The sequence below is a fragment of the Stegostoma tigrinum genome, chromosome 33 (assembly GCF_030684315.1).
Source record: "Stegostoma tigrinum isolate sSteTig4 chromosome 33, sSteTig4.hap1, whole genome shotgun sequence".
Lineage (NCBI taxonomy): Eukaryota > Metazoa > Chordata > Chondrichthyes > Orectolobiformes > Stegostomatidae > Stegostoma > Stegostoma tigrinum.
The window spans coordinates 30,320,905-30,347,928 of NC_081386.1; the positions used below are offsets into that span (position 1 = coordinate 30,320,905).

The following is a 27,024-nucleotide window of genomic DNA, read 5'->3' on the forward strand; positions in this document are numbered from 1 at the left end:
ACAAAGCACTAGGGAGAATAGACTTTGACAACTTTTAATACACCACTGACCTTCTTTTTCTTCAAATTCTTTGACTGAGAGAAAAGGGCGACTGCAATTCAAATCAACACCAAAGCAAGCTCACAGGTCACTACCACAAGTGTCTCAAGGGCCAAAAATGGAAATTAATTAAATTTTGTGCATCGCCTTGTAGATGCCTGCCACTATTGTTGATCTCCACATTAATTTTTATTGCAGGCCTCCATAGTTCCCCAGACACAGCATGTGCTCTGCCCCCCTCATTGTCTGGCCAAACGTTTCAAATCAAATACGCATATCAATGACCTGTTCTATTTTTAAATAGTAATTACAATATCAGCAATTTTTCTGTCATTAAACAATGAACAATCATACTCTGATGAAGGAAAGTCACTCAGAGATTAAATGTGAATAGGTCTCTCGCTCAACAAGGGGCCTTTGTTGTGGATCCCTTTGACTTACAGCCAGGTGATTTGAATAAAGACGTCCCCATGAGCATACCTGGGTGCTTACTCCAAAATCGCACAGCTTGACCTGTCCTCGTGTGTTCACTAACATATTAGAGGGTTTGACATCTGCAAAGAACAAAAATAGGAGATAGAAACAATCCTTTTAAAGGCATCTCAGAATTTAATGATTCTGTAATTACAGCTATGACTCAGTAATGCAGAAGATGAAGGCAACACAAAAGCTATACAGATTAGAATGACAAGCTTTGCACCTGCTGCACACATTTATAATGCTCCTGAATAACACGTTTGAGAAAATGTTTTTCAAATAAACTAATGTTCTCATTACAACATAGCCATTCAATCTACTTGTATGAAGTAGAAAAACTTGGTTGGTGTTACAAGACAGTTGACAAAACCAAGATGATTTTGTTCCTGTGTCATTTAAGAAGATGCACAATTTGTTAATGAATATTACAAAAAAATCTCTGGTGGAACCAGAACTTCTGCACAACATCAGCTTAGCTAGTGTGCAATGCAGGAGACTGCTGTCAATTATGACTTAAGAGCTTTCAGCAGAGCATAATAAGCAAGTGTAACTGACCACTCAAATAAAAATACATTTGTAAATAAACAATTTTATGCATAGCTTTTGTCTTCTCTGTTGATTGTTTTTAAGCTGTCATTGGGACATTACTGCCATCAGGAACTGGCTCAACAATGCAAAGCAAGTGCAATCAACAGTCATGAACCCTGGGTGCTTCATTTTCAACTATGCATATTAATTTCTCTCTTTCACATGGTGGAGCTGAGGGATTTCTTTAAGCTCATTTCCTTGATGATATAACTACCACTCAGCATTCCAACAGAAGTATCCAACAACAGAAACAAACAAAGGATATTCAAGTTAATCGTAACTCTGCAACTGATTATTTTTCTAAAGGAGGCTGTTAAGGAAAGGTCATTGTTCAGCATTTTTTCTGCTCATAATAAAATGCAAGCAGTGGCAGTTTTACTGTACACTGGTATCCGTGAATTAATTTTAAAATGGTCAGTTCTTCCCCCTCATTATCGCAGTAGTAAACTGTTCCAGGCAATGTAGCACAAAGTGTTCCTAAAGCACAACTGCGTATTACACTGTGACAGTACACACCTCTACTTGTTTGGGAGTAAAAGAATAAAGAATAAAACATGTAGTAGATGCATGTAGCAAACCTTCAACACAAGTCAAGAGAAAATAATTAAATTCTGATCATTTCAATCTACTACAGCAATCCTCAGAACATTGCAATTGTTAGGTAATGCACCCCTAGTAAAATGCAGAGTATATTCTTCGGTTGTATATTTACATCTTGCCCTGTTGCTGCAGCCAGCTTCTCTGTGACTACCCTCAAGGCAACACAGATATTTAACAAACGTTTTGGATAGTATAGATTTTTTTTAAAAATAGTGGTCGCCATACAGACTTTTTTTGTGGGGCGGGGAGGATGAAGGGAATGAAAAATATGAATCTCCTGTAGCTTAGAGTATTGATTAATTTTCCTAAACCACTGCCAAAATCATGCAATCATCTGCAATAGCCAAGGGGTGATTTTTTTAAAATCCAATTCTCCTACCTCACTTGCTATGGGAAATTATCAGCCTTTGCTCAGCACTTCTCAACCTTATTCCTAAATTATGCAGTTGGAACAGGAGACTTAACATGGATATGAAAATTGCAGATTTCATTGCTGAGGGGAACTGTTCAACTGCTACCTGATTTAACTGGGTACTTTATTATTTTGAAGCTCGACCTACTCCTTAACTGGATTACAGGAGTAAAAAAAAAATCAAGGTTTACTCAGAAAAGGTGTTGGAGCAGTCACTTACATTTTATGCAAAACTAAAGGACAAGATAACTTCAATTAGAACAGAATTATATAAACTTCTGAAATCAAAATTTGATGCGGCCTTCCACTTGAGCAAGCTGTTAGAAAGCTGCTGACACCTTGGAGTCTGATATGAGTTTTAAGTCATCACTTACAATATAGAAAAGCAAGAAGGACCAGAAAGTAAAATTTCATATCACTAATGTTTTCTTTCAGTGATATAAAAGTGTTCTGCATTTGTGTATTTAAGTTTTTGAAATCATGAAACAATGACACCAAATCACTGCCATTGCTGAGATGTAATGTAACTAGATTTGTGAAGCCATTCATGGACTGCATCATTTCCATTTCAGTCGGAATTCAACCTTAATTTGTTCATTTCTCGTTTTCAACATTTATTAAAGGGTTGGAAATGAAACAAGGGCACAAAACTATAACACAAATATCAACATACACATATTGGAACTCTGAATGAACAGACAGAATCTAATGTACAAGCTTTTACTAATTAATCATGTAAAGATGACTCCACTTTGATTTTGAGAGCTTGTAAATGTAGCTGGCGCCAGTTGATGGAGATGTGGCCAATATGTAAAGTTAGATCAATACCTGTTGGGCTTGGATAAATGGGGATGATCTGATAAATGAGATAAGTTCATTTCCACCAAAGTGTCCCAATTAATAGGTTTCAACTATGAAATGATAATTTGAAATAATGTCTGCACTTAACTGATCTCAGCCAGGGCAGAGGGCAGAGTCACTACTACATACCTCATTGCCCTGGGCAACAGAAAGTGGTTCAGGCAAGTACACGCTCAGATTGCTGTATCTTACTGCACATACGCCAAGTACTGACAGGCTTAAGATCATTTCTGTTGTCCCCCATAGTTAGACATTCACTGTTAAGATTCATATCTTAAGACACCTGTGCCTATTGGGCTTCATGAGTGAAGAGATTACAGGACAAAACAGAAGGGGAAAAGAACTGAGCAGAAACAGCTAACTTCTCATAGTCATTGGAAACACCTGAATACAAATTTGAGCATCTGTGCCAAAAAGAAATATGACCTAACCTTCCATAATATCTTTGTAGAGTTCTATGTTGCTGACATCAATTTATTTTGCCACTTGGAGCTAAAAACTCAATTTTTTATTTTTCCTTTCACCAAATTAGCCTTCTTGATTAATTGAATAGAAAAGAAAACAAGGTATTATTCGTAAAATAAAAATTTAAACAAAGATATAACACACCTCTGTGCAAAATCTTTAGGCTCCAGAGGTAGGTAAGGCCTTTCACAACCTGCAGGATAAAAGTAGAACATGCATTATAATTATTTCAATTATACTTTGTAATCTGTTACGTTCCCACCATGAGCACCTGGGAATAACCATCTACAATAACAGAGTGTAACTGCTTCCCTAGTAAACAGAAACAGAAGTTGTTAGACAAGCTCAGCAGGTCTGGCAATATCTGTGGAGAGAAATTGAAGTTAACATTTTGGGTCCAGGAAGGATCACAGTACTTGAAACATTAATACTGTTTCTCTCTCCACAGACGCTACTAAACCAGCTGAGCTTATCCAGCAATTTCTGGTTTCGTTTTTGATTTCAGGCATCTGCAGTTCTTTCAGTTTTTACTTCCATTGTAATCAAGTGACACTGCCATGATCATATACCCCACCATCAACATCTTCAATGTTACCATTCATTACAGCTTTAACTATACTTAAGTGTAAGCACAGCTACAACACAGTCAAGAAGCCTGATACCATCCAGGACAAGGTAGTGCACTTGAATGATACTCCACACAAACTTTAAACATTCACTCTCTCCATGGGACGAGCTCCAAGGCTGTAGTTATCAATCGTACCTACCAAGCTAATGCAATTCTCCAGAGTTCAATGATTACTTCCTCATTTGCTGAATTTAATGCAATTAGTCAGTCACTTAATGTGCACAAGGGACGCACCTCAATAATGTGCTGCATAATTTGCGTCTTTTTGCAAATGTATAAGGAGTTCTAGTAAGACCCTGGTAATAAAGGTTGGCTGCGCAGATGCCCTGGCTTCTTTGAACCTTCATGTCTGCAGCAAGTAGCATTGACAAAATGCACTGCAGTAATTCTCCAAGGCTTTTTTTTAAACCAATATCTCCCAAATCTGAGACATCTAACAGTAATAAGGACAAGGACAGAAGACACATGGGAACACTTACAAGTTCCCTTCCAAGTCACACACCATCTGGCTTGGAAATAGGTTCGCATTCCTTCACTGTTATTTGCCGATGGTACCCACATTCTATTGGCAAATTTCAAAAAACTTTGAAAAGTAAATGAATGAAAAATTTACAGTACTACCAAGAAACACCGAAGTGTTTTAATCAGATGATGAGCATTTTATATCATAAAATCTCAGCATTTGAAACAAAATATTTCTAAAATCCTTTTCAGTGATGGATCACATACAATTCAGGTCACCATTCAAAAGCAATTATAGTTATTCTCCAAAAATCATGACAAAACCTGATTAAACTACAAATGACTCACAGGAAATGACTTGCACACTCAGTGTTAAGTAACTTTATCTATTTCTGAAATATTTGTGCTTTTTACATGTTGCAGCAAGTCCTAGACTTCTGAGGCTGAACATTTCCTAGTATTTTCCAGGATTCTAAATTCAAACACAGTGAATAATTTCCTTAAATCCAGAGCAAGAGAATTATGAGGTGAGAAGATTCAACAAATCTAATCTAGTTACCACTGTAAAGAAGAAACATTTTCCGTCTTTGATGATCTAGGCTGAAAAATATATTTGCATTCTGTATTTCCAACTATAAAATAACAAACCATTTCTTGAGAGATAGGAGGAACTGCCAATGCTGGAGAATCTGAGATAACAAGGTGTAGAGCTGGATGAACAGAGCAGGCCAGGCAGCGTCAGAGGAGCAGGAAAGCTGGCATTACAGGTCTGGACCCTTCTTCAGAAATGGGGGAGGGGAAGAGGACTCTGAAATATATAGAGAGAGGAGGGAGGTGATGATGGAAAGTGGATAAAGGAGCAGATTGGTGGAGAGACGACGAACAGGTCAAGGAGGTGGGGATGGAGCCAATAAGGATGAGTATAGGTGGGGAGTTGGAATGGGGATGATGCTGCATGGCCTGCTGTGTTCACCCAGCTTTACACCTTGTTATACCATTTCTTGATGAGTTAATAGTTCATGCTGAAGCTCCAGCTTATTTGATGTTTCTTACAAGTAATTATTTTAACTAAGCATCTTTTCCCTGTTGGGACGCATATATGACAACTAAAACTAATATGAAGGACAGAGCTATTCAATTTTCTCCAAAAAATTGTTAAATTTTCAAAAACTCTTAAAATTTGTTTTGCTAGATGTTTTAGGTTGAAAAGCAGGGTTCCAGAAAGACAGATGCTCTCATAGCTGATTGGGTTTATTACTGTATCATTATTAATACAAATAATGCTACTTGAAGATAAACATACCAACTGTGTCTGTGTCCTAAACCTCAAGAGACCTTTAGGAATGTTTGAAATGTCTGGTTGTATTTTGATTAATCCAGACCCTACTGAATAAACTGATATTGTGTACAACCAACAAAGCAAATGATATCACACATTCTTTGAGGTTAACTAACAGCCAGCTCACGTGGATTAAAATAACCTTGATCTTGCACCAGCAGAATGTAGTAAGCTTGTGTGTGACATTGCATGGCCTTTATGCTTTCTTTTTACACACCTATTCTCTGGTTTGCACTGCTTTTCTCTTGTTTAGAAACAGTAATTTCTCCCAAATTTAGTTTTAAATATAAATACAAAATTGAAAAAAGCTATCCGCTATCCATCTTGCACTTAACTGAAGGTTGTTAACACAATTTGTAGCAAAGTTCTTGAAATAATTCAACTCTGCAATTGTACAAATTACTTTTTATAATCACAGATAAAATGACACCACATTGTTCACAACTTATTTGGAGGAGAATTTACAACTTGACTGTCCTTTTCAAATGGATAACAATCAAAATTACTTTTCTGAAAAACCAGTGTGGAGGTGGTAGGAATAGTCACACTCCAAAGGTGATAATAATGTAATTGCTGCTGCTCAGGTAAACCTGTCCCTTGATATTTTTCCTTTTAATTGAAAGGAGGGCTGGGATGACCTGAAGAACAGGCAAACTCAAAAAGTGAAGCAGGCGAAAAGAGCAGTAGGTTTTTTTTTTGTTCAATCAAAATAAAACTTACCTGAAACAAAAATGAAAAATATCACACATTAAAATTTTAATGAAAAGATTGGGGCTCAAAAGAAGTTAAAATTAGAATACACCAACAAGATCATCAAGTGGAATTGATTTGGAAGAGACAACTTGGGACTTCAAAGAGCAGCAGCACTATCTAGTGTTGGGAGGACTAAAACTGACGTATAATGGTATTTATATAGCCCATACCATTAATAGTAACACCCTTTAGTGATAAGACCATGGCAAAAGAAAAATGTGGATCAACAAAGAATTATTGAGTGTGTTATGATACAAGTACATAAGTCAGAACCAGGAATTAAACCTGGTTGAAAGGTTGCAAGTTTCAATTTTGCAGTTAAATACTGGGGTGGTTAGTCACTGAACATATCCACATGAGGCTGCCAATGTTTTTTAACTCAAGAACATGAGTTTATTCAACAAAAGAGAGAGAAAAAAACAAAGTTACATGTACACATATCAATGCAAACAGGCATTAACATAAAACAGAAAAAACAGATTCAACATTTCGCTCAGTAACTTTCCAGGTACTCAATATCAGAGAAATATCACTCCCATCTTAATTCTTTAATATCTTACTGACTCTTCCCAACTTACTTCTTGCACTCTTGAAACAATTTTTACACTTTTTTCCAGTTCTCATGGCCTGAATCTCCTTGAATTTCTGATGGCCTAAATCTCTTTTCAGTTCTGGCAGCTTGAATATTTCAAATGAATACTCACAGCTTGGAGAGTTCACAAACTGACCAGCCCTTTTGCTAAGGTGAATGTTGCTCATGAATTGAAAACATTATTCTTGTGCTCGGGATGAAACTGAACCCTGATTCTTCTGAACTTAACTCAGACTAAACCAACAGTGCACCCCGATAATTCTTTTTCACTATCTGCCACAAACTCAGCAGTGCAAATACTTCATCAATTAATACATCAGTATCTGACGAGGCATTTCTATGCAAATGTTTTCTCGGAAATGATGTATTTAGGTAATACTTCCAAATGACTTCGTGATTTAAGTTGAAAAAGAATTCACAGAATTGAAACCAAAATCCACCCGCCTCAATTCAATTAATAAAGACCTAAATTACCAAATGATACGAGTATGTTATATACTTTCAACATAGGTGGAATTTATGGTTGGCCAAGTGGGTCTTATCTGCTGGTTAGAGAATCAACAGGTCCTTGGTCACCTCTACTGAAATTTTCCTGGGACTGCTGCTGGTAATAAGACACAAGAGGCTTAGGTTCTACAGGTGGCCAATTTTAAAAAAAGTGGGACGGAGGTTGTGGGGTGGTATTTGCTGGTTGGGGCGAGCACCTCCCATTGCCAGGTCCTTTGATCAGGCTACATTTCCAAGTTTGTTATTGTTGTAAACTTTTGACATTGATTTTGTAGTGCAATATCCAAGTCATTAGCGTCAAATAAAAGAAGGAGTAAGCATTGATCTTTACAAAACAGCAGTACCAGTCTGAAAAGCAACAATTTGTCATGACTGACTATTCTCTATCTTTAAGCTGTTTTTTAAAATTCCAGCTGAAACTGAATCTTCTTATTCCGCAAGCCTCAGGTTTGTCAACCTTTCATGAAGGAATTTGTGAAACCCTTTCTTAAAGCCATTTAGAAAACATCCATTGTATTCACATCAGCCTTCTCTGTTACTTTATTAAAAAGGCAATAAAATTAGTCAAATACAATGCCTTTTACAAAAGTAACAAAACAAAAAACTGTGATACTGGAGATCCGCAACAAAAACAGAAATTGCAGGCAAAACTCAGCAGGTCTGGCAGCATGTGTGGGGAAAAAAAGAAGCATTTATGCAGAAGACCAAGTAGTTGAGGGGAGGGGAGAAGTACACGGACAGGTGGACATGGAGCCCACACAGAGATATATACTCGGTGGATCTCATAACATATGAATTCCCTGATTGGGACTGTTAACCTGGTCTAATTAGGGAGTGTTGGCTGACAGACATAAACAGGAATATAAGGAGTTCTGCTCACGCTAGGAGCTAGCTCTCTGCTAGATAGCTCAGTGTGATTTACACTGCACACGTAAATAAATGGTGATTTGGTGACAGAATACTGGTATTTGTGGAATTATTTCAATAGGGGTAGGTAAACAAGGAGATTATTGAAAGCAGGCAAGGTCAGAAGAAAAAGACAAGATGTAAAGCTGGATGAACACGGCAGGCCAAGTAGCAACACAGGAGCAGCTGAATAAGCAACAATACCTTTTACAAATCTGTGCTAGCTCTCCAAAATTAACTCAAACTTCTCCAAAGGGTCTATTAATATTTTTATTTGATTATTGTTTCTAAAATGTTTCTCATCACGTAAGTTGAACTACCTGGACTTCAATCTCCTATAACCTTTGTTTTTCTACATTTTGTCATTCCCTCTTGTGAAGTCCCTTGCCATTCGTATCATGGTATTGACTTTACACCATGAATACCTGTAGTCTCCAGTTTCAAAGAGGCACACGCTCTGAAGATCCCTGCATTTGCTGCCTTTTCCTATTCTTCTGACTCAAGCTCAAGTTGCTGAAGACACTTTCTGCATGTGGTTCCCCAAGACACAAGAAGTGTCCTGCATTTTCAAGTGGCACAAGAACTGCAAACAATAGGTCTCAGCTGCCCATCCATGATTTAAGGACAATTTCCATTTGCTCTTTGAAAATCTAGTAAGTATCTTGTTTAAACTACAAATTTTATAATATTTTATTTCATTGGAACACGCTCTTCTTGATTAATTCACTCATGGTTATACTCACTGTGTTTGATTTTTCTTTAATTTACTGGATCCTTGTTCAAAGCAGTGTTCAGAGAGAAAAAATACTCACCAGCCAACCATGTGGTTTCTGATGGCATTTTACTTTGATTTTACCTAACAATCATTTGGCGTTGACTTCTGGGTACTTTATTTTACCAATCAGTTTTTCTGTTTCAGGGCACCTACTGATATTGCTCTATTTATGCCTGTCAGTCTCCCTGATATGGGATCTTGCTCTTTGTTTGGGTCTCCAATGATGCGCTCTACTTATTACTGAGCTCTCTTTCGAGGTCTTGGCTCTCCTCTACCAAAGCTCTGTTTATCATTCTGGTCTGTTCAGTTCTCAATCCTGTTCGCAAGCCTCCGCAATCATTGTTAGGTTACCCCTTAAAGACTAAGATGAAAAGCCAAAGTGTCACCACTGGCAGATTGCAACTGTGTGGCAATTTACATTACAAAGGTGAACATATCATTCATAATGGGGAGAATGTTAATCAAGACAGGTAACAAAGTATGACATGTGGCAGAAACAGCACAGTAAACAAGATTCAATTTTCCAGGTAACAAAATGTGGAGCTGGATGAACACAGCAGGCCAAGCAGTATCTCAGGAGCACAGAAGCTGACGTTTCAGGCCTAAACCCTTCATCAGAGAGGGGGATAGGGAGAGGGAACTGGAATAAATAGGGAGAGAGGGGGAGGCGGACCGAAGATGGAGAGAAAACAAGATAGGGAGAGAGGAGAGTATAGGTGAGGAGGTAGGGAGGGGATAGGTCAGTAGGGAAGATGGGCAGGTCAAGGAGGCGGGATGAGGTGGTAGGTAGGAAATGGAGGTGCGGCTTGAGGTGGGAGGAAGGGACAGGTGAGAGGAAGAACAGGTTAGGGAAGCAGAGACAGGCTGGGCTGGTTTTGGGATGCAGTGGGGGGAGGGGACGAGCTGGGCTGGTTTTGTGATGCAGTGGGGGGAGGGGAAGAACTGGGCTGGTTTGGGGATGCAGTGGGGGAAGGGGAGATTTTGAAGGTTGTGAAGTCCACACATTGATACCATTGGGCTGCAGGGTTCCCAAGCGGAATATGAGTTGCTGTTCCTGCAACCTTCGGGTGGCATCATTGTGGCATTGCAGGAGGCCCATGATGGACATGTCGTCTGGGGAATGGGAGGGGGAGTTGAAATGGTTCGCGACTGGGAGGTGCAGTTGTTTGTTGCAAACCGAGCAGAGGTGTTCTGCAAAGCAGCCCCCAAGCCTCCGCTTGGTTTCCCCAATGTAGAGGCAGCCACACCGGGTGCAATGGATACAATATACCACATTGGCAGATGTGCAGGTGAACATCTGCTTGATATGGAAGGTCATCTTGGGGCCTGGGATGGGGGTGAGGGAGGAGGTGTGGGGGCAAGTGTAGCACTTCCTGCGGCTTTCGCCCTGCAGTGGTCGAGAACACCCTTGACCGTGTCTCCCGCATTTCCCGCAACACATTCCTCACACCCCGCCCCCGCACCAACCGCCCCCAGAAGATCCTCCTCGTTCTCACATACCACCCCACCAACCTCTGGATACAACGTATCATCCTCCGACACTTCCGCCATCTACAAGCCGACCCCACCACCGAAGACATTTTTCCATCCCCACCCTTGTCTGCCTTCCAGAGAGACCACTCTCTCCATGACTCCCTTGTCCGTTCCACAATCCCCTCCAACCCCACCACCCCCGGCTCCTTCCCCTGCAACCGCAGGAAGTGCTACACTTGCCCCCACACCTCCTCCCTCACCCCAATCCCAGGCCCCAAGATGACCTTCCATATCAAGCAGATGTTCACCTGCACATCTGCCAATGTGGTATATTGTATCCGTTGCACCCGGTGTGGCTTCCTCTACATTGGGGAAACCAAGCGGAGGCTTGGGGGCTGCTTTGCAGAACACCTCCGCTCGGTTCGCAATAAACAACTGCACCTCCCAGTCGCAAACCATTTCAACTCCCCCTCCCATTCCTCAGACAACATGTCCATCATGGGCCTCCTGCAGTGCCACAATGATGCCACCCGAAGGTTGCAGGAACAGCAACTCATATTCTGCTTGGGAACCCTGCAGCCCAATGGTATCAATGTGGACTTCACTAGCTTCAAAATCTCCCCTTCCCCCACTGCAACCCCCAAACCAGCCCAGTTCTTCCCCTCCCCCCATTGCATCACAAAACCAGCCCAGCTCATCCCCTCCCCCAACTGCATCCCAAAACCAGCCCAGCCTGTCTCTGCTTCCCTAACCTATTCTTCCACTCACCCATCCCTTCCTCCCACCTCAAGCCGCACTTCCATTTCCTACCTACCACCTCATCCCGCCTCCTTGACCTGTCCATCTTCCCTACTGATCTATCCCCTCCCTACCTCCTCACCTATACTCTCCTTTCCACGTATCTTGTTTTCTCTCCATCTTCGGTCCGCCTCCCCCTCTCTCCCTATTTATTCCAGTTCCCTCTCCCCATCCCCCTCTCTGATGAAGGGTCTAGGCCCGAAACGTCAGCTTTTGTGCTCCTGAGATGCTGCTTGGCCTGCTGTGTTCATCCAGCTTCACACTTTGTTATTTTGGATTCTCCAGCATCTGTAGTTCCCACTATCACTGATTCAATTTCCCAGGAGCTGTACAGCATAGTGTGTTAGAGTCATAGAATTATACAGGATGGAAACAGACCCTTTTGGTCCAACTTGTCAATGCTGACCCAGATATCCTGAACAATCTAATCCTATTGCCAGCATTTGGCCCATACCGCTCTTAATCGTTCCTATTCATATACTCATCTAGGTACACTTGTTGTAATTGTACCCGCCTCCACCATTTCCTCTAGCAGCTCATTCCATGCATGCTCCAGCCTCTGAGTGAAAAAGTTGTCCCTCAGGTCCCATTTAAACCTTTCCTTTCTCACCTTAAACCTATGCCCTCTAGTTTTGGACTCCCCTACCCTGGAGAAAAGACCTTGATTATTCACCCTATCCATGCCCCTCATGATTTCATAAAGTTTTATACAGTCATCCCTCAGCCTCTGATGCTCCAGGGAAAATAGCCCCAGCCTATTCAGCGTTTCCCTGAAGTTCAAACCCTTTAACCCTGTCAACATTCTTGTAAATCTTTTCTGAGCCCTTTCAAGTTTCACAACATCTTTACAGTATCAGGGAGACCATAAGTATTCTAAAAGTGGCCAAACCAATGTACTCTACAGTCGCAACATGACATCCCAACTCCTTTACTCAATGCACTGACCAAAAAAGGCAAGTGTACTAAATGCCTTCTTCACTCTCCTCTCTATCTGTGACTCCGCTTTCAATGAACTATGAACCTGCATCCCAAGGTCTCTTTGTTCAGCAACACTCCCCAGGGCCCTGCCAGTGTTTAAGTGCCGTCCTAATTTGCCTTACCAAAAGGCATGATCTCACATTTATCCAAAATAAACTTCATCTGCCATTCCTCAACCCATTTCCTCATCTGATAAAGGTCCCATTGCACTCTGAGGTAATCTTCTTCACTGTCCACTGCACCACTGATTTTGATGTCATCTGCAAACTTACTAACCATACCTCCTATATTCACATTCAAATAATTTACTTAAATGACAGAAAGCAGTGGACCCAGCACCAATCCTTGCAGCACACCGCTGGTCACAGGCCTCTAGTGTGTAAAACAACTCTCCACCACCACCCTGTGTCCTAACTTCGAGCCAATTTTGCCTCCAAATGACCAGCTCTCCTTGTATTCCACGTGATCTAAACTTGCTAACCAGTCTATCATGCAGAATCCTGTCGAACACCTTGCTAAAGTCCATATTGACAAAGTAAACCGTTCTGCCTTCATCAATCTGCTTCGTCTCTTCAAAAAAATTCAATCAAGCTCTTCAGACACCATTTCTCATGCACAAAGCCATGTTGACTAGCCCTAATCTGTCACTGCCTTACCAAATACATGTGAGTCCTATCCCTCATAATCGACTCCAACAACTTAACCACCACTGATATCAAGCTCACTGGTCTATAATTCCCTGGCTAGTCCTTACCACTGTTCTTAAATAATGGCACCATGTTAGCCAAGCTCCAGTCTTCTGGCACCTCACCCATACCTATTGATTATACAAATATCTCAGCAAAGGTCCCAGAAATCACTTCCATTGTTTTCCTCAAAGTTCTGGGGCACAAATGATCAAGCCGTGGGGATTTGTCCACCATTATGCATTTTAAGATGTTCAGCATCCCCTCCTGTGTAATATCACTACTTATTTCACCAAGTTATTCCCAGACCACTGCAGAGATATTATAAATTGATTCAAAGGAGAATAAAAGGTAATTTGAACAGAAGTGTTTAAAGGATATAGCAACAAGATGGACCATTTTGCTTGATCTAAGAGACAAGGCTACTTGAAACTAAAGACGTTTTCTTGTATGTAAACATTTCTTTTTTTTCAAATCCCACAATTCAAATACTTAATCACATGTATATAATAATAATTTTGCTTGGATCCACTAGGTGAAGACAGTCCAACAGAATCTAATGAATGTCCATGTCCATTCCACACTATTTTTAGAGCCATATATGAATTAGGAAGGATCTATTACATGGATGCTGAATCGATGTGCATTGAAACAGCATTCTAGCACTCCATTGAACTGTGCAACACAAAACAAAATTAAAAGCATAATTAAATGGATTTCCATAACAGATTAACACCTTTGCACTGAAATTCCATAAAACAGCAGAAAAGTTTTGTCAAGATGCAACTCCAATACTGTCCCCATTTTTAATTAACAAAACAAAGAGGCCATTGTACTCAGGATTTTAAATGAGGTTTTTCTTTACCCCAAAGATATACTTTATTCACAAAATTTGTAAAATTGCTTTTTGAGGCACACAGCCCGAGTGTACGATGCTGAATCATCTTAGAGAATGACCATTCCCCATTATGATTCTGCAATGGCTGCCTCAAACTGTTCTGCATCCCTCAGCACACTGTCCTGAACCTCAGAATGTTCGAAGACACTTGATCAAACACACTGGAAGATCAGCAGGCTTTGGTGAGACCAAACTGCAACCTTTACCAGGCTGATGTTTGACTCTGTGTGCATCTGTGGGAACAGTCATAGAGTATGGAGTTCCGCACAGCAGCTGCCCAGGATGATCCTTGGCAAAATTGTTGCATTTCTCTCTAGATCTTCTTTGCAAAGGCACATTCCCCAATGAAATGGGCACCCGTCTCTTTCCTACCACTACCACCTTGAGGGCAATGTGTGGAGGGGGTAAGACTCTGGTATGTAGGAGAAATCTGATGGGAAGGACATTTCTCACCAGAAGCCAAGCCAAGCCAAGCTGGTTTGTAAATTCATGCCATTAAGCCTTCTGCCAAATGAGTTTGTCAGTCTGCTAAGGGTAACCATGTGACAGTAAATGCCAACTCTTTTTCTTGCTGGGCCCCAAAGATACCATGTACTGACCACTTGCCCGGATGGTGTTTTCTGCATAAACCTCTCCAAAAAGAGCAGGTGGAACTGTGTAGTCGAACTACTTTGAGCATTTTGAGACTGTGTGGCCAGACCCATCCTCAACAACAGCTAGAAACATACTGTGTTATTTGGTGTTTCAAGAGAGAGTCTGATGCACACAAAGGCAGCCAACAAAATGATGGTGATGATGGGAACCTTTTCCTCTTTATCTTTAGGTTTCTACAACTAGTTCTCCTAACATGGTCTATTTTCAATTTCCAGATAAAGCAGAAGATGGGTCAGATGATAGCTATGGTGCAGGAGTGAGGAATAGGCCACATCTGTGTGATGTACTGCAAAACTAACAGCACCAGATAACCAGTGATAATGGGAACTGCAGATGCTGGAGAATCCAAGATAATAAAGTGTGAAGCTGGATGAACACAGCAGGCCAAGCAGGATCTCAGGAGCACAGGAGCTCTGAAGAAGGGTCTAGGCCCGAAACGTCAGCTTTTGTGCTCCTGAGATGCTGCTTGGCCTGCTGTGTTCATCCAGCTTCACACTTTATTATCTTAGCACCAGATAACCAGATTCTTACCTATAATAGAAAGTCACAGTTATTCCTACCTGATGAATTTTTGTTTGACTATGGCTACTCACTCATTCCAGTTTGTAACATACGCCCTAAGTCCCTTGACCAAATCCCCAACAACTTCAGATAACCTGACATGATAGCGAAGAAGTCAAAGCACTGGCTCTTTCACGATACCAGTTCAAACTGGTTGCAGATGCTCATAGTCTGCACACAGTGTATCTGAGCAAAAAATCAAATGATGTTAACTATGTATTCGGGATAATTTGATGAGTGTGTGTGCAATACCTTGCATCGTCAACTCTTTGATAAGAAATAAGGAATCTAAAAAATGCCTGTATCCTCTTGGTGGGCTCAACAAGATGTCCTATAAACACTTGGAGAGACAAGGAAAAGATGTCAGATCTGCCTGACTTCCAGATCTCACTGGAAAACTTTCTAACTCCCACCAACTGATTGAGGCTACACTACTGATGTTGGTGTACAGCAGTTCTGTACACTTGCAGATTCCCTCTTCAAATTCCATTTTGTTAAGCATATCTATCAAATAGATGTGTATAATTCTGTCAAAGGCCTTCTCCTGGCCCAGGGAGATAAAGGTGTCCATGTCCTTTCCACACATATGCTACTCAGCAATGCAGTTGCCTAGGTTCTCAGAAATCTTCTACAGTGCAGGCCTGGTAATGGTGAATGACCAACTCCAGAGCTTGATCCAATTGACAATAATCTTGAACAGAGTTATGTTTTCCCCCTTTCAGCAGTGAGAACAGGTCATGAATTTCTAATGTTCTTCCCTTTTCACTTTCCGCTAGTAAAGGACAATGATGATGCCTTTCCTGATGGATCCAGATATACTGCTAACCAGAAACATTTCCTTATACACCTTTACCAGGTCCTCGCCAATCAAGCCCCACATACACAAATACAACTTGGCCATGAAGCCACTCTTTCTGGGAATTTTCATTTCCTCAATGTGCTCTAGGACTTTAGAAAGGTGATTTTTAAGTGTGCAACTTTCCCACGTGCAGTCATCTAGGATCTTCCTGACAGAGGACAAGAATAGCTGGGTGCAGGGGTGGGGGTGTGTTGGTTGTCCTTTCCTGGGAGTTCCATTCACACAATCCAATATAAAAGGATTGCTGATCCTGAAAATGTGAGGCTGTGATGACTTTACTGAACCAGATTCTTCCTTCAGGCTGCAGATCTTAGAGCTTTTGGTGTCCTTCTGGAAGAAAGAAAGCACATCTCATCCTGCTGCACACAACAAACTTTGGGCCAGAAGGTGATGTTAGTGGCCTCCAATGACAAGATCGAGTCTTTCTGTTTCCTCATTAATTGAAAATCCTCCTTGACACTGACCCAACAATTGCAGATGGAGCAGACTGCGCAATGTTTTCTGGAGTTGATGCAGATCCCTCTCTGTTCCTTTCTTGCCTTCTGAATAATGATAAAGAACCTCTTTATTTTTGACTAGATTATTTCCCATCAAGATTTGAAGGAGTTCACCTGTGTTTCTCAAAGCAGATGTGATTTGGGGCTGATGTTGACCTCACTGCCTATAAAAGTTGCTGCCATGGCATGAGACATGACTTATGGTGACTGTGATCCCCAGAACTCATTTCACTCATCTCAGGCATTTGAAAGAAATTTCTAAAATTTTGTTTATCCTGTTTTTCTTTCCTAATCTGTTTGCTTGCCTGTCCCAGAAGATTACATGGTTGTTAGAGGAAATATGAGAGATAATGATGATTAATTGGTTAATACTGCTGTCTCAGAGTGGCAAGGATTCGATTCCATTTCGTCCGATCCTCCAAAAACATTCAAGTTCGATGGCCTGGTGATGCTAAATTGCACTCAGTATCCAGGGATGTGCAGGCTAGGTGGAAAATGCAGGGTTATAGGCATAGGATGGGGGCCGAGTGGGCTGCTCTTCAGACAGTGGATGTGATAGGCAAAATGGCCTGCTTCCACACAGTAGGGATTCTATGTTCTGTCTTCCAATAATTGCATAATGACTTAATGGTCAGCCTCAGATGAACCTGTTTTGTTCCTATCCAGTCAGTTTTGTACATGTCTACCACCTCAATTTTAAATAGCTATATTTTTATGAAGTCAATTACTGCATCTCCTTGCGGTACACTGTGGTAGATGGAGTGTAGGTATAGGGCAGATTGAGAGAACTGTGTTAGACCGCAGTAAAAGAAATTTTCTCAATGTTGACATTTATTAACAAGTTCCTGAAGCACAATGTAGTACCCAGGGTAGTGGTAGATGTACATTTTTAGGGATCAATTTGTAATATTTCCTGATGTTGCAGGCTTTGTAAAATAACCAGAAAGAGCAAGTAAATGGAAACTGTGAAATTGAGGTTGAAGAAAAGCACACATTAAATCCATTCAGAACCATCTTGTCCGAAGCCAAACTCCCTCTAGACTGAACTAGTAGACCTTGAAACAATGGTATCAGTTTAATACTGCAGCACAGAGAAATTAGCAACCACTCATCAGCCTCAAAAATAGGATTAGAACAGTTAAGTGGTAGTTTCTGACTGGTGCAGATTCAATGGGCCAAAGAGGCTTGCCTGGCTGTAGGCTTTTATGACTAGATCTAAAGAGTATGACTTCTTTCGATTTAATCTCCTAATCACTATAATTTCCAAGAGCTGTCTGGAAGTCAGTTAGCTCAGCTGTGACGCTGACTGACACAGCAGTTCAACTCCCACACTAGCTGAGGTTACCATGAAGGTTCCAACTTCTCAACCACACTTCTCACCTGAGGAATGGCGACCTGTTCGTTAAGCTCATCACCAGTCATCTCGCTCTAATGACAGAGTGCCCGATGGACTTTTGCATATTTACATTTTACAACTAAACTTGGTCATTTTCATTTCCAACACCCTTTCTTTCACATATTGTTATGGACTAGACCAAGCACCCAACAAATATATCAAGGAGATAGCCCAGACCCTAATTTATATCTTATTTAAAGGGAAGTGTAAGGTGCTGTATATCAGATGCAATTTGATTGGTCATGCTACTTGGCTTAAAGCAATTCTTATGCCCAGTTAAAATACAAACAAAAGAAAGAAGAATTAGTACAACTTTAATCCTACTGGAAACCTCGACGGAACAACAGATTATTTAACTATTAAACTACAATTGTTCTAATATAATAAAATCCAATCAACATATCCTTGACAAAAGTAAATTCAGTAAAATAGATTGTCACACGTGCAATGTTTCTACAGTTGAGGAGAAAAGAACACCATTAAGAAAATTCTGCCAGAGAGAGAACACCAGCTTTTTGCTGGTACGGAGAGCTGGAAACAGTTTCCAACGACAACTTCAAAACCCCATCTTTAAACTAAAACCGTGGTTCTGTCAGAGCCTGACTCCAGCATTCACGCTGCTTCTTTTGTTCTAATTTTTAAAAAAATACTCAGGGTCTCACAAGCTGATTACTTTATTGACTTGGAAGAGACAAGTCAGCATCTCTGCCTCAAAATTCCTCTTCAAAAAAGAATCAGGACAAAATACACTTCTTGAAGCCATAGTATTGTCACACAGGGCCCCTTAAAAAAGGGACCATCAACACGCAAAGATGGCTTCATTGTTTGAAAACCTTTAGTCTTGCACTATTAGTACATTATAATTCATATATATTACATTGACTCCACATATGTAAACATTCAATACTGTAGTCCGTTTCAAACTGTATCTTCTGCTGAACACCTTCGTTTTTCTTAATCAAAGTTGTGACGTGTTGGCAATTACGCCCTCTCATCCTGCCACGAGTATAATATTCAAATTAAATGGTGTAACTATAAACTTCATCTCAACCGTCTGGAATTTTTATCTTTAATTTTTTTCAAAAATGGGTTACAATCAGGATGTACAATTTTCTCTGACACATTATTGGGACATAAATGTTGCAATGCCAAAGTTTCCATTTCAATTGTGAAATATTTCTTTTGATGAATATTCAACTTTCTGGAAAAATACCCATCAGGACGTTCTATCTTCTCATCATCTTCTTGCAAGACTATAATATTGATACTGACATCACTCGCATCGATAAGCACCTTGAATGGCTTTGTGTAAATAGATGTGGCTAACACCTGTTAAGGCTGTCAAATGCGTTCTGAGATTCTCCGTCCACTGAAATTTTCTGCAATTCTTCAACAAAGCAGTCGGTGAAGCAAACATACTGCTAAGATTTGTTACGAATTTTCAATAAAAACCTCTCAGTCCCAGGAATCGTAGTATTCCCTGTTCATTGATAGTATGGGAAATTCCCCAATAACTTTTGTTTTCACATTCTGTGGGACCACTGTCCACGTCCGATGATATGGTCTAGAAACATGGCTTGAGCTTTTGCGGAATCACTCTTAGCCCGGTTTATCACCAAGTATGCCCTCTCAAGTCAGTCAAACAATTCTGACAGATGCTTCAAATGTTCCTTCCATGTGTAACTAAAATTACCAGATCGACTATATACACCACTCAACAGATAATCCCAAAATGACTTCATTGTTTAGTCTTTGAAGTACAGCTGGTGCATTTTCATGCCAAACGGCATAACTTTAAACTGGGAAAGTCCATTCAATGTCACAAAAGCTGAAATTTCTTTTACTGTCTTGGATAAAGGCACCTGTTGGCATCCTTTTTCCAGCTTTAAAAAATAAGTTGCCTGTCCCAATTTCTCAATATATTCTTCCAGCAGAGGAATAGAATATGAATCTGAGTTTGTAACTGTATTGACTTTGCTGTAATCAATACATAGGCATTGGGTACCATCTGGCTTTGGCACCATCACCATGGGTGAGCTCCATTCACTGCAACTTGCATTTGAGCATGTTTTCAATTTCTTTTTGAACCTGTGCCAAATTTAGAAGATTAAGTCTCTAAGGATATTGCTGAATTGGAACAGCATTTCCTATCTCCACATGAAGCACAATCAGGTCAGTTCTTCCCAAATTATTCACACATATCTCTTCATGTGATTGTAGAAATTCTTTCAGGTCATTTCGATTTTATTCTGGAAGGTTATTCAATAATTTATCCCAATTCTTGAAAACTTCCTCATTCTCCAATATAATTTGAGGAGTATCGAATTCAGTTTGTCTAGATTAGATTCTTCACTCCAAGTTGCAAATTCTCATTAGTGGGTCATGGTGGCTCAGTGGTTAGCACTGCTACCTCTCAGAACCAGGAACCCTGTTTGATTCCAGCTCTGGTGATTGCATCTCTGTGGTTAATTCAAATCTCATGAAAAAATTAGGTAACTTTTCTCCAATCCTTCGAGTTGTGATATTATGTAATGGAGTGACCTCTAGAAATCTAGTAGACATATCCATTACAGTCAGCAAATATCGATTCAGACATTTTATTTTAGAGAGGGGGCCTATGCAATCAATTAAGATTCTCATAGAAGTTTCCTCAAATGCTCTATAGGTATGAAAAGTGCTGGTTTTAATCACTGCCTGAGTTCTCCTTTTATTTGGCAGACAAAATTCAACCATACCAGTCCAGGCCAGGCCAATAAAAATGTTTTTGTATTTTGGCTCGAGTTTTGCGTACTCCCAAACAACCTCCTACTGATGCCTCATGTGCTACCCACAATACCTCCTTTCTATAAGTCACCAGTAATACAACTTGACAAACTTCAGCTCATTTTCTATCAGCCTGAAAATGTGTTAGTCTCCACTTCCTCATCAAGACTTCATTTTTAAGACAGTAACATTCTGGGATACATTCAGATTCTTCTTCTGTGTAAACTTTTTGATACAATTTTTTAAAAATCTCTGTTGTATTTCAACTAACCTTTCTGAACTAAAATTATCCACTTTATCCTCAATCTGTTCTTGTTTTTTTCTCGCTACTGTTTGATCAAACATAGTTTCTGATAACTGAACATATACTTCTATGTAACTACATCTACTTCTATAATCATTCTTTGATTTCTTTTCCGGTTTCAACCTGTAGGTTTGTGATCTTGTTATCACACAGTAAGGAAAAAACCAAGTTATGATTCCCGTAATGTTGCAGTTGCCCGACTTCTCACTGGCTTTTCAATCACAGTAGACATCACTCCCACCTGTGATCCAGCTCTATCACCCCCAAAGATAAGCTGAATCTCTGGAGCTCAGAATTTTCCTATTACTTCTACCACCACTTCATCACTTTAACTGGACTCTCTAACCTCACCTTATAAAATGAAACGCTACTCTTCTCACCATGAAATCCACACATTCCTACCTTTTCCGACAACGCTCCTTCCAAAGTACATAGCTCCTCATCTCTCACCAAAGATTGACTTTGTCCTATATCTCTTAAAATTTTAATTTCTTTACTACTCCTCCTGGTAAACATGAGTAAACCTTACACATTCAGGTAAATTCTTTAAAGAGATCTGGTACTCTATTATTAACCAACCCCAACTAAGCTATACATTCTTTTGCAATTCTTGAGCTTCTGCTGGGTCTCCTTTACCAATTTAATAAACTCTAAAGGCCTACCCTGTTTCACCACATGTCTTTCCAGTGTGGTTCTTAAACCATCGACACTGTGACTTCATGGGTCCTATATATTGCAATGAAAACACCAGAGGTTCGTTCTTTCTTTTCCACACCCACCTCACGGGTTTCCATTCTACCTGTGGTTTACTATCATCGATAAGATGTCTTTTTCCTTGGCTACCTGAGGATTTCTCTTTTCCCCTATTTCTATCTCTCACAGATTGAAATTGATATTGAAAGCCAAACTTTGATTTATGAACTAACTCATAATCATCTGCCATTTCTGCTGCTAATCTTGCGAGTTTAACTTTCAGCTCTTCCACTACTTCAGGAAGTGAATTTCTGAATCTCTCTAACGGCATCATATGTCTGATCTATTTTCAATACCCTTATCCACCTATCAATGTTCATTTGGTCCTTTCTAACATTACATATATTTGACCAAGGTTCCCTTCATAGATTCCTAAACGTCTTCTGTGGACTTCTGGTGCACCTAAGTAGCTCATATGCACTTAACATAGCTTTTTTTTTAACCCTATCATACTCCCAGATAGTGATTCAAACATCTCATTAGGTCTTTTGACCAATTTTGTTTGAATCAACAACAGCCCTAAGGTCACTAGCCATTTAATATATTTAGCCTTTTTCTGAAATTAAATAAAAAAGCCTTGTGACTTTCTCATTATAATGCGTGGATCCCCACCAGGCTTTGGCTACAATGGGTTTGCTCCTCATCACTGCTCCTACCTTCTCCATTTTAAGTCAACTTTCCTCTTTAATCACTAACGTTGCAGTTCAAAACCTCCCACTTCCTACCGCTCTTCTGTCTTCCTTTCTTCTACTAGGGCCATCCTTTCTTTTGCTTTTTCTTCTAATTTTAACCATAATTCAAAGTGTTTCTATTTTTTTCCTCTTTCCTTTTCTGATGAAGTATAATCTCTGAGTTCTGGTATCATCTCTGAACATTTGCCAGTCCTTCTATATCCTTTATATGAAGGAGACCAGGACTAAGTGTGGGCTTACCAGGTTCTACAAATGCTTTGCTTAAATTTTATTGTCATTGAAATCCATACTGTCAGATGTAAATTCTAGTGCTTAGTTAGCATTTTTAAATACCTTTTTGACCCACGAATTATTCAGCTAGATTTCAAGACTCTAGGTCCATTTATCTTCCTGCATAGAATTTTATTTTCTGAGGTATCAATGATGCTGCTATTTTTCCCAAAATGCAGCATCTCAGTTAGAAATGTTAAAATTCATTTGCCACCTAACTGCGCAGTATGCAAGATTTCCAATGTGTTTTGTGTGCTATATTGCATTCTCCTTCAAAATTGACTACGTTGCTGATTTGTTACCAAATGCAAATTTTGACATTAGTGGTCTGGATTTAGGAGCAAATGCATCAACGTAAATTATAATTTACATTGGTACCAGCACTGATCCATGTGTTATCCACGTTCAAGCTACGTAACTGTCTTTTACCTCTAGCGTTCTACTTGGTTAACTTATCGCTAAATCAGCTATTTGTCCACTGATTGTCCGGATCTGGAGTTTTATCTCTTTTCATTTTTGCTAGTTTGTAAAGTTTATTTTCCATTCTTGTCTCAATTGCATTAATTGTTATATGATCTACTGCTGGGCCATGTTATTAACCCTGGACGATATGTCAGTGTTGAATCAAACATTGATTTTATTGATTCAGAAATGTCTAGACTTAGTAAGAAAATGTTGCTGCACAACTTTACAATTTAATATATGAAAACAAAATCTGTAATTACTGTTTTAACAGACTACGCATTTTCCAATTTCCGAGTTATAATATTAAAACATTCCCAAGGACAAAAATGGGACCAACAGCATAAATAAACCAAAATAACTAAAATTGGTAGCAGCAATTTGCACACCAGAAGACACATTCATTTCATTTGTAATGAATTTGCTTGTGCACTTTATTTAAAAATTATGTCACAACAGTTATTTCACAACAGTTGTTTCACTTGCATATTTGAAGTCAATGACAGTGAAAAATCAATGGTAGTACAGCATGAGTTCTCAATTTGGGGATATGTAGTAGTACACAAAGGCCATTGATGCCAAAGGCTTCTCACCGTTCTCATCCATTTTGCCCCAAACAGTCATATTGGACTCAAAATTTAACCTTTGAGTTTTTCAATCGGTTTATGATTTTATTTCAGATGTCCAAAGTCAGCAGTACTTTGACTTAGAGTTCACCTATTTCTCACAGTGAATCATCACAGTCAGCACCTGTTATGTGGTTTTTGTCATCTCACACCTGCTCTCAATAGCCAACAAAACATATACAAAATTCAATGTCGAAAGCAAAGTGACAATGATACTTTTAATAAATTTTACACTGCGAACATTTAGTAATAAAATGTTGTTTTGTAGTTGAGAGATGTTTGTTTTATTACTGCTTTCTCCCAGAACATCTCCTTGCACCCCTTGCTGCTGAGAGTTAATGATTGTCTTTGAAATAATGTACTTGCTCATTTGGGGATAGATGTTTTCATTAGAGAGAGGACTTCAGTCACAGTGAGGGGTCAGGCAATTGGCTTCAGTGAGGGCTTCTGGCTATTTATCAGTTTTTGGTTGCTGCTGTCAACCAGAGCTTGAGGGATCTGGTTAGTGGTTCCAGTTGAGGCTCTGGGCAACATTATGGCTCACAGCTCTGTCAAATAAACACACAGGAAGCACTGAAAAGTCATCCAAACATGTAGCTACAAGAAATTTGGACCCTCTGTAAACTAGTTTTCCTGTTTGGTGTGACATTTTTAAAATAAGCTCAGCTAATCCGGCCCTGATTTTGTCTCTGACAAAACATATGCGATCTGTGCAGATAAATGTCACAAAGTTTCAATCCCAATATTTAGGTCACTACATTCCCAAAGTGACATCAGGGAATTGCGAGATGCTATGTGTGCATCCCTTATCAATATTTGTGTTTAAGAAGAACAAAAACTGATCCTGATTGGAAGATAGGCAAAGAGGGAGGTGACCACCTTAATATCTTGGGATCTGTCCTGTATTCATTGGTTAAAAAGATTCAAACAGATGACTTAGTGCAATCTATTAACTTCTAGAGTTAAAGTAAATTAACAAGTCCCTGTTGGGAGGCAAAGTGATGTCTCTCACGTAGCAGTGCTCATCCAGCAGTTGCCTCTTCCAAGGAAAGACGAACGAATGAAACTGAAGACAGACCTCGGGGAGATTCTCTAATGCTTCTGCTGAATAGCAGGACGCTGTCTTCACAATCTATTGAGACCAACACGTGTTGTTCTAACTCTGATATCTACGAGTTGCCCTCAACTCACCAGGTGCATGCTTTTCCTGTCTTATTAGCTAATGTATTGCAGCAAATTGCTACCTCTTAATAAAATATCTCAAAATTACTAACAAACAGTAGATAGCCTAATTTATGTAATCTGATCTGAATCCTAAACCTGACGCAGCTTTGTCAAAAAAAGTTCAAGAATAAAACCTCAAAAATGAATACATTTGACCTAAAATATTTAACTGTGCACACCAAAGAATAATAGAATGGTTACAACATAAGAAGATGTCACTGAGGGTATTGCCGTGCAGTGGCAGTGTCCCCATCTCCAAAACAGTAGGTCTGGGTTCAAGTTCTGCCTGCCATGGAAGTGTATTGTAACATATCCCAGACAGGTTTGTCAATGGAACTTGAAGGTAGTCATTTGGCTTCTTGTTTCGTTGCCTGCTCTCTACATACTTAGCAAAGACTGAAAGAACTGTGGATGCTGTAAATCAGGAACAAAACAAAGTTGCTGGAAAAGCTCAGCAGGTCTGGCAGCACCTGTGAAGGAGAAAGCAGAGTTAACATTTCGGGTCTGGTGACCCTTCCTCGGAACTTATATTGGGGAAGGGTCACCGGATCTGAAATGTTAACTCTGTTTTCTCCTTCACAGATGCTGCCAGGCCGGCTGAGCTTTTCCAGCAACTATGTTTTTGCAACACACTTAGTCCTAGTTCTAGGTCTTTTCCCTGTGGCCCTACAAATTTCTTCTGTTCAGGTAACCGCCCAAGTTTTGAAAACCATGATCGAATTGGTTTCTTGAACTGCCCACCAGAACCTCTTCTTTTACCGAATACCATAAATCAGTAAGCTTTGGCTCTCTATTGTTCCACCACTTGGAACTGTTTCTCCCATATTCACTGTACAGATCCCTCATAGTTGTGAATATCGTGATCAAATCAAAATATTGAATAAGACTTTACAGTGAGTTAAGAATTGTTGATATTGTGAGATAAACGAAGAAGTTGTATCGACACTAGAACCTTTGTTTATTCACTACATAGTCAATAGTGTCTTTAAATTCTTTAGTTCCGGCTGTGCAAATTTAAGATCTCCGTAAATTACACATTAAATTATAGCAGCAACAAGTAAATTATGACCAATTTGCTGATAAAAGCCAATATTCAAAGGGAAGTTCCATTGCCCTGGGCACTTTCCAAAGATAATTACAGGACTTTGCGAAAATGAAGGTCTGTGAATTAGAATGAACTGAGACTAATAGCTGTCGATGTTTGATCACTTGGATTTAAATTAATTGTCACTACAAGGGATAATGAATGTCAGAATAAGACATTAAAGTGAAAAATGCAACTTATAATTAATTGCTCCAAAATGCAGGATATTTCCCCCATCCTATGAATGATCCACTCTATTGTTACAAAGAAGAAAGCATAAAAAATTACAAACTGAGAAAGCAGTCATCAGGAAGGGACCAAGCATTGCAAGTTTAATTTTTCTTCACCAACGAGTTGTAAAAAAAAACTTCACTATCTGAACAATCTAAGAAGTCCAAGCGCTGTTTTAAACACAACAAAAAAATTTGTATTACAAAATATAGATAACATACATGGATGACATATGCTGGTGCAGCACAAATAATTTAGTTGAAAGATTTATGCTAATGAATTTAAAAAACCCAGCCCACGTAATTCCATTCCATATCCTCGTGTCCCTGAGCAAGACTTTGGTGGTCTTGATTAGAGGTCACTGATAAAACTCAGTCTGATAAGCTCGTATCATTTTTCAAATGGCGTATC

The 27,024-nt window shown here is 39.7% G+C and overlaps 1 protein-coding gene across 6 annotated transcripts in view; it reads right to left on the reverse strand.

Annotated features, from left to right (window-relative positions):
• The window catches only part of map2k5 (mitogen-activated protein kinase kinase 5), a 353,172-nt gene that overhangs the window by 152,848 nt on the left and 173,300 nt on the right, over positions 1–27,024 (reverse strand). For all 6 annotated transcript variants that reach the window (XM_059639304.1, XM_048562623.2, XM_048562622.2 and 3 more), the window contains 2 exons: positions 3,587–3,635; positions 520–593 (listed from right to left, as the gene is read on the reverse strand). In XM_059639304.1, the coding sequence (XP_059495287.1) occupies positions 520–593; positions 3,587–3,635 (123 nt within the window). The remainder of the gene's footprint in view (positions 1–519; positions 594–3,586; positions 3,636–27,024) is intronic.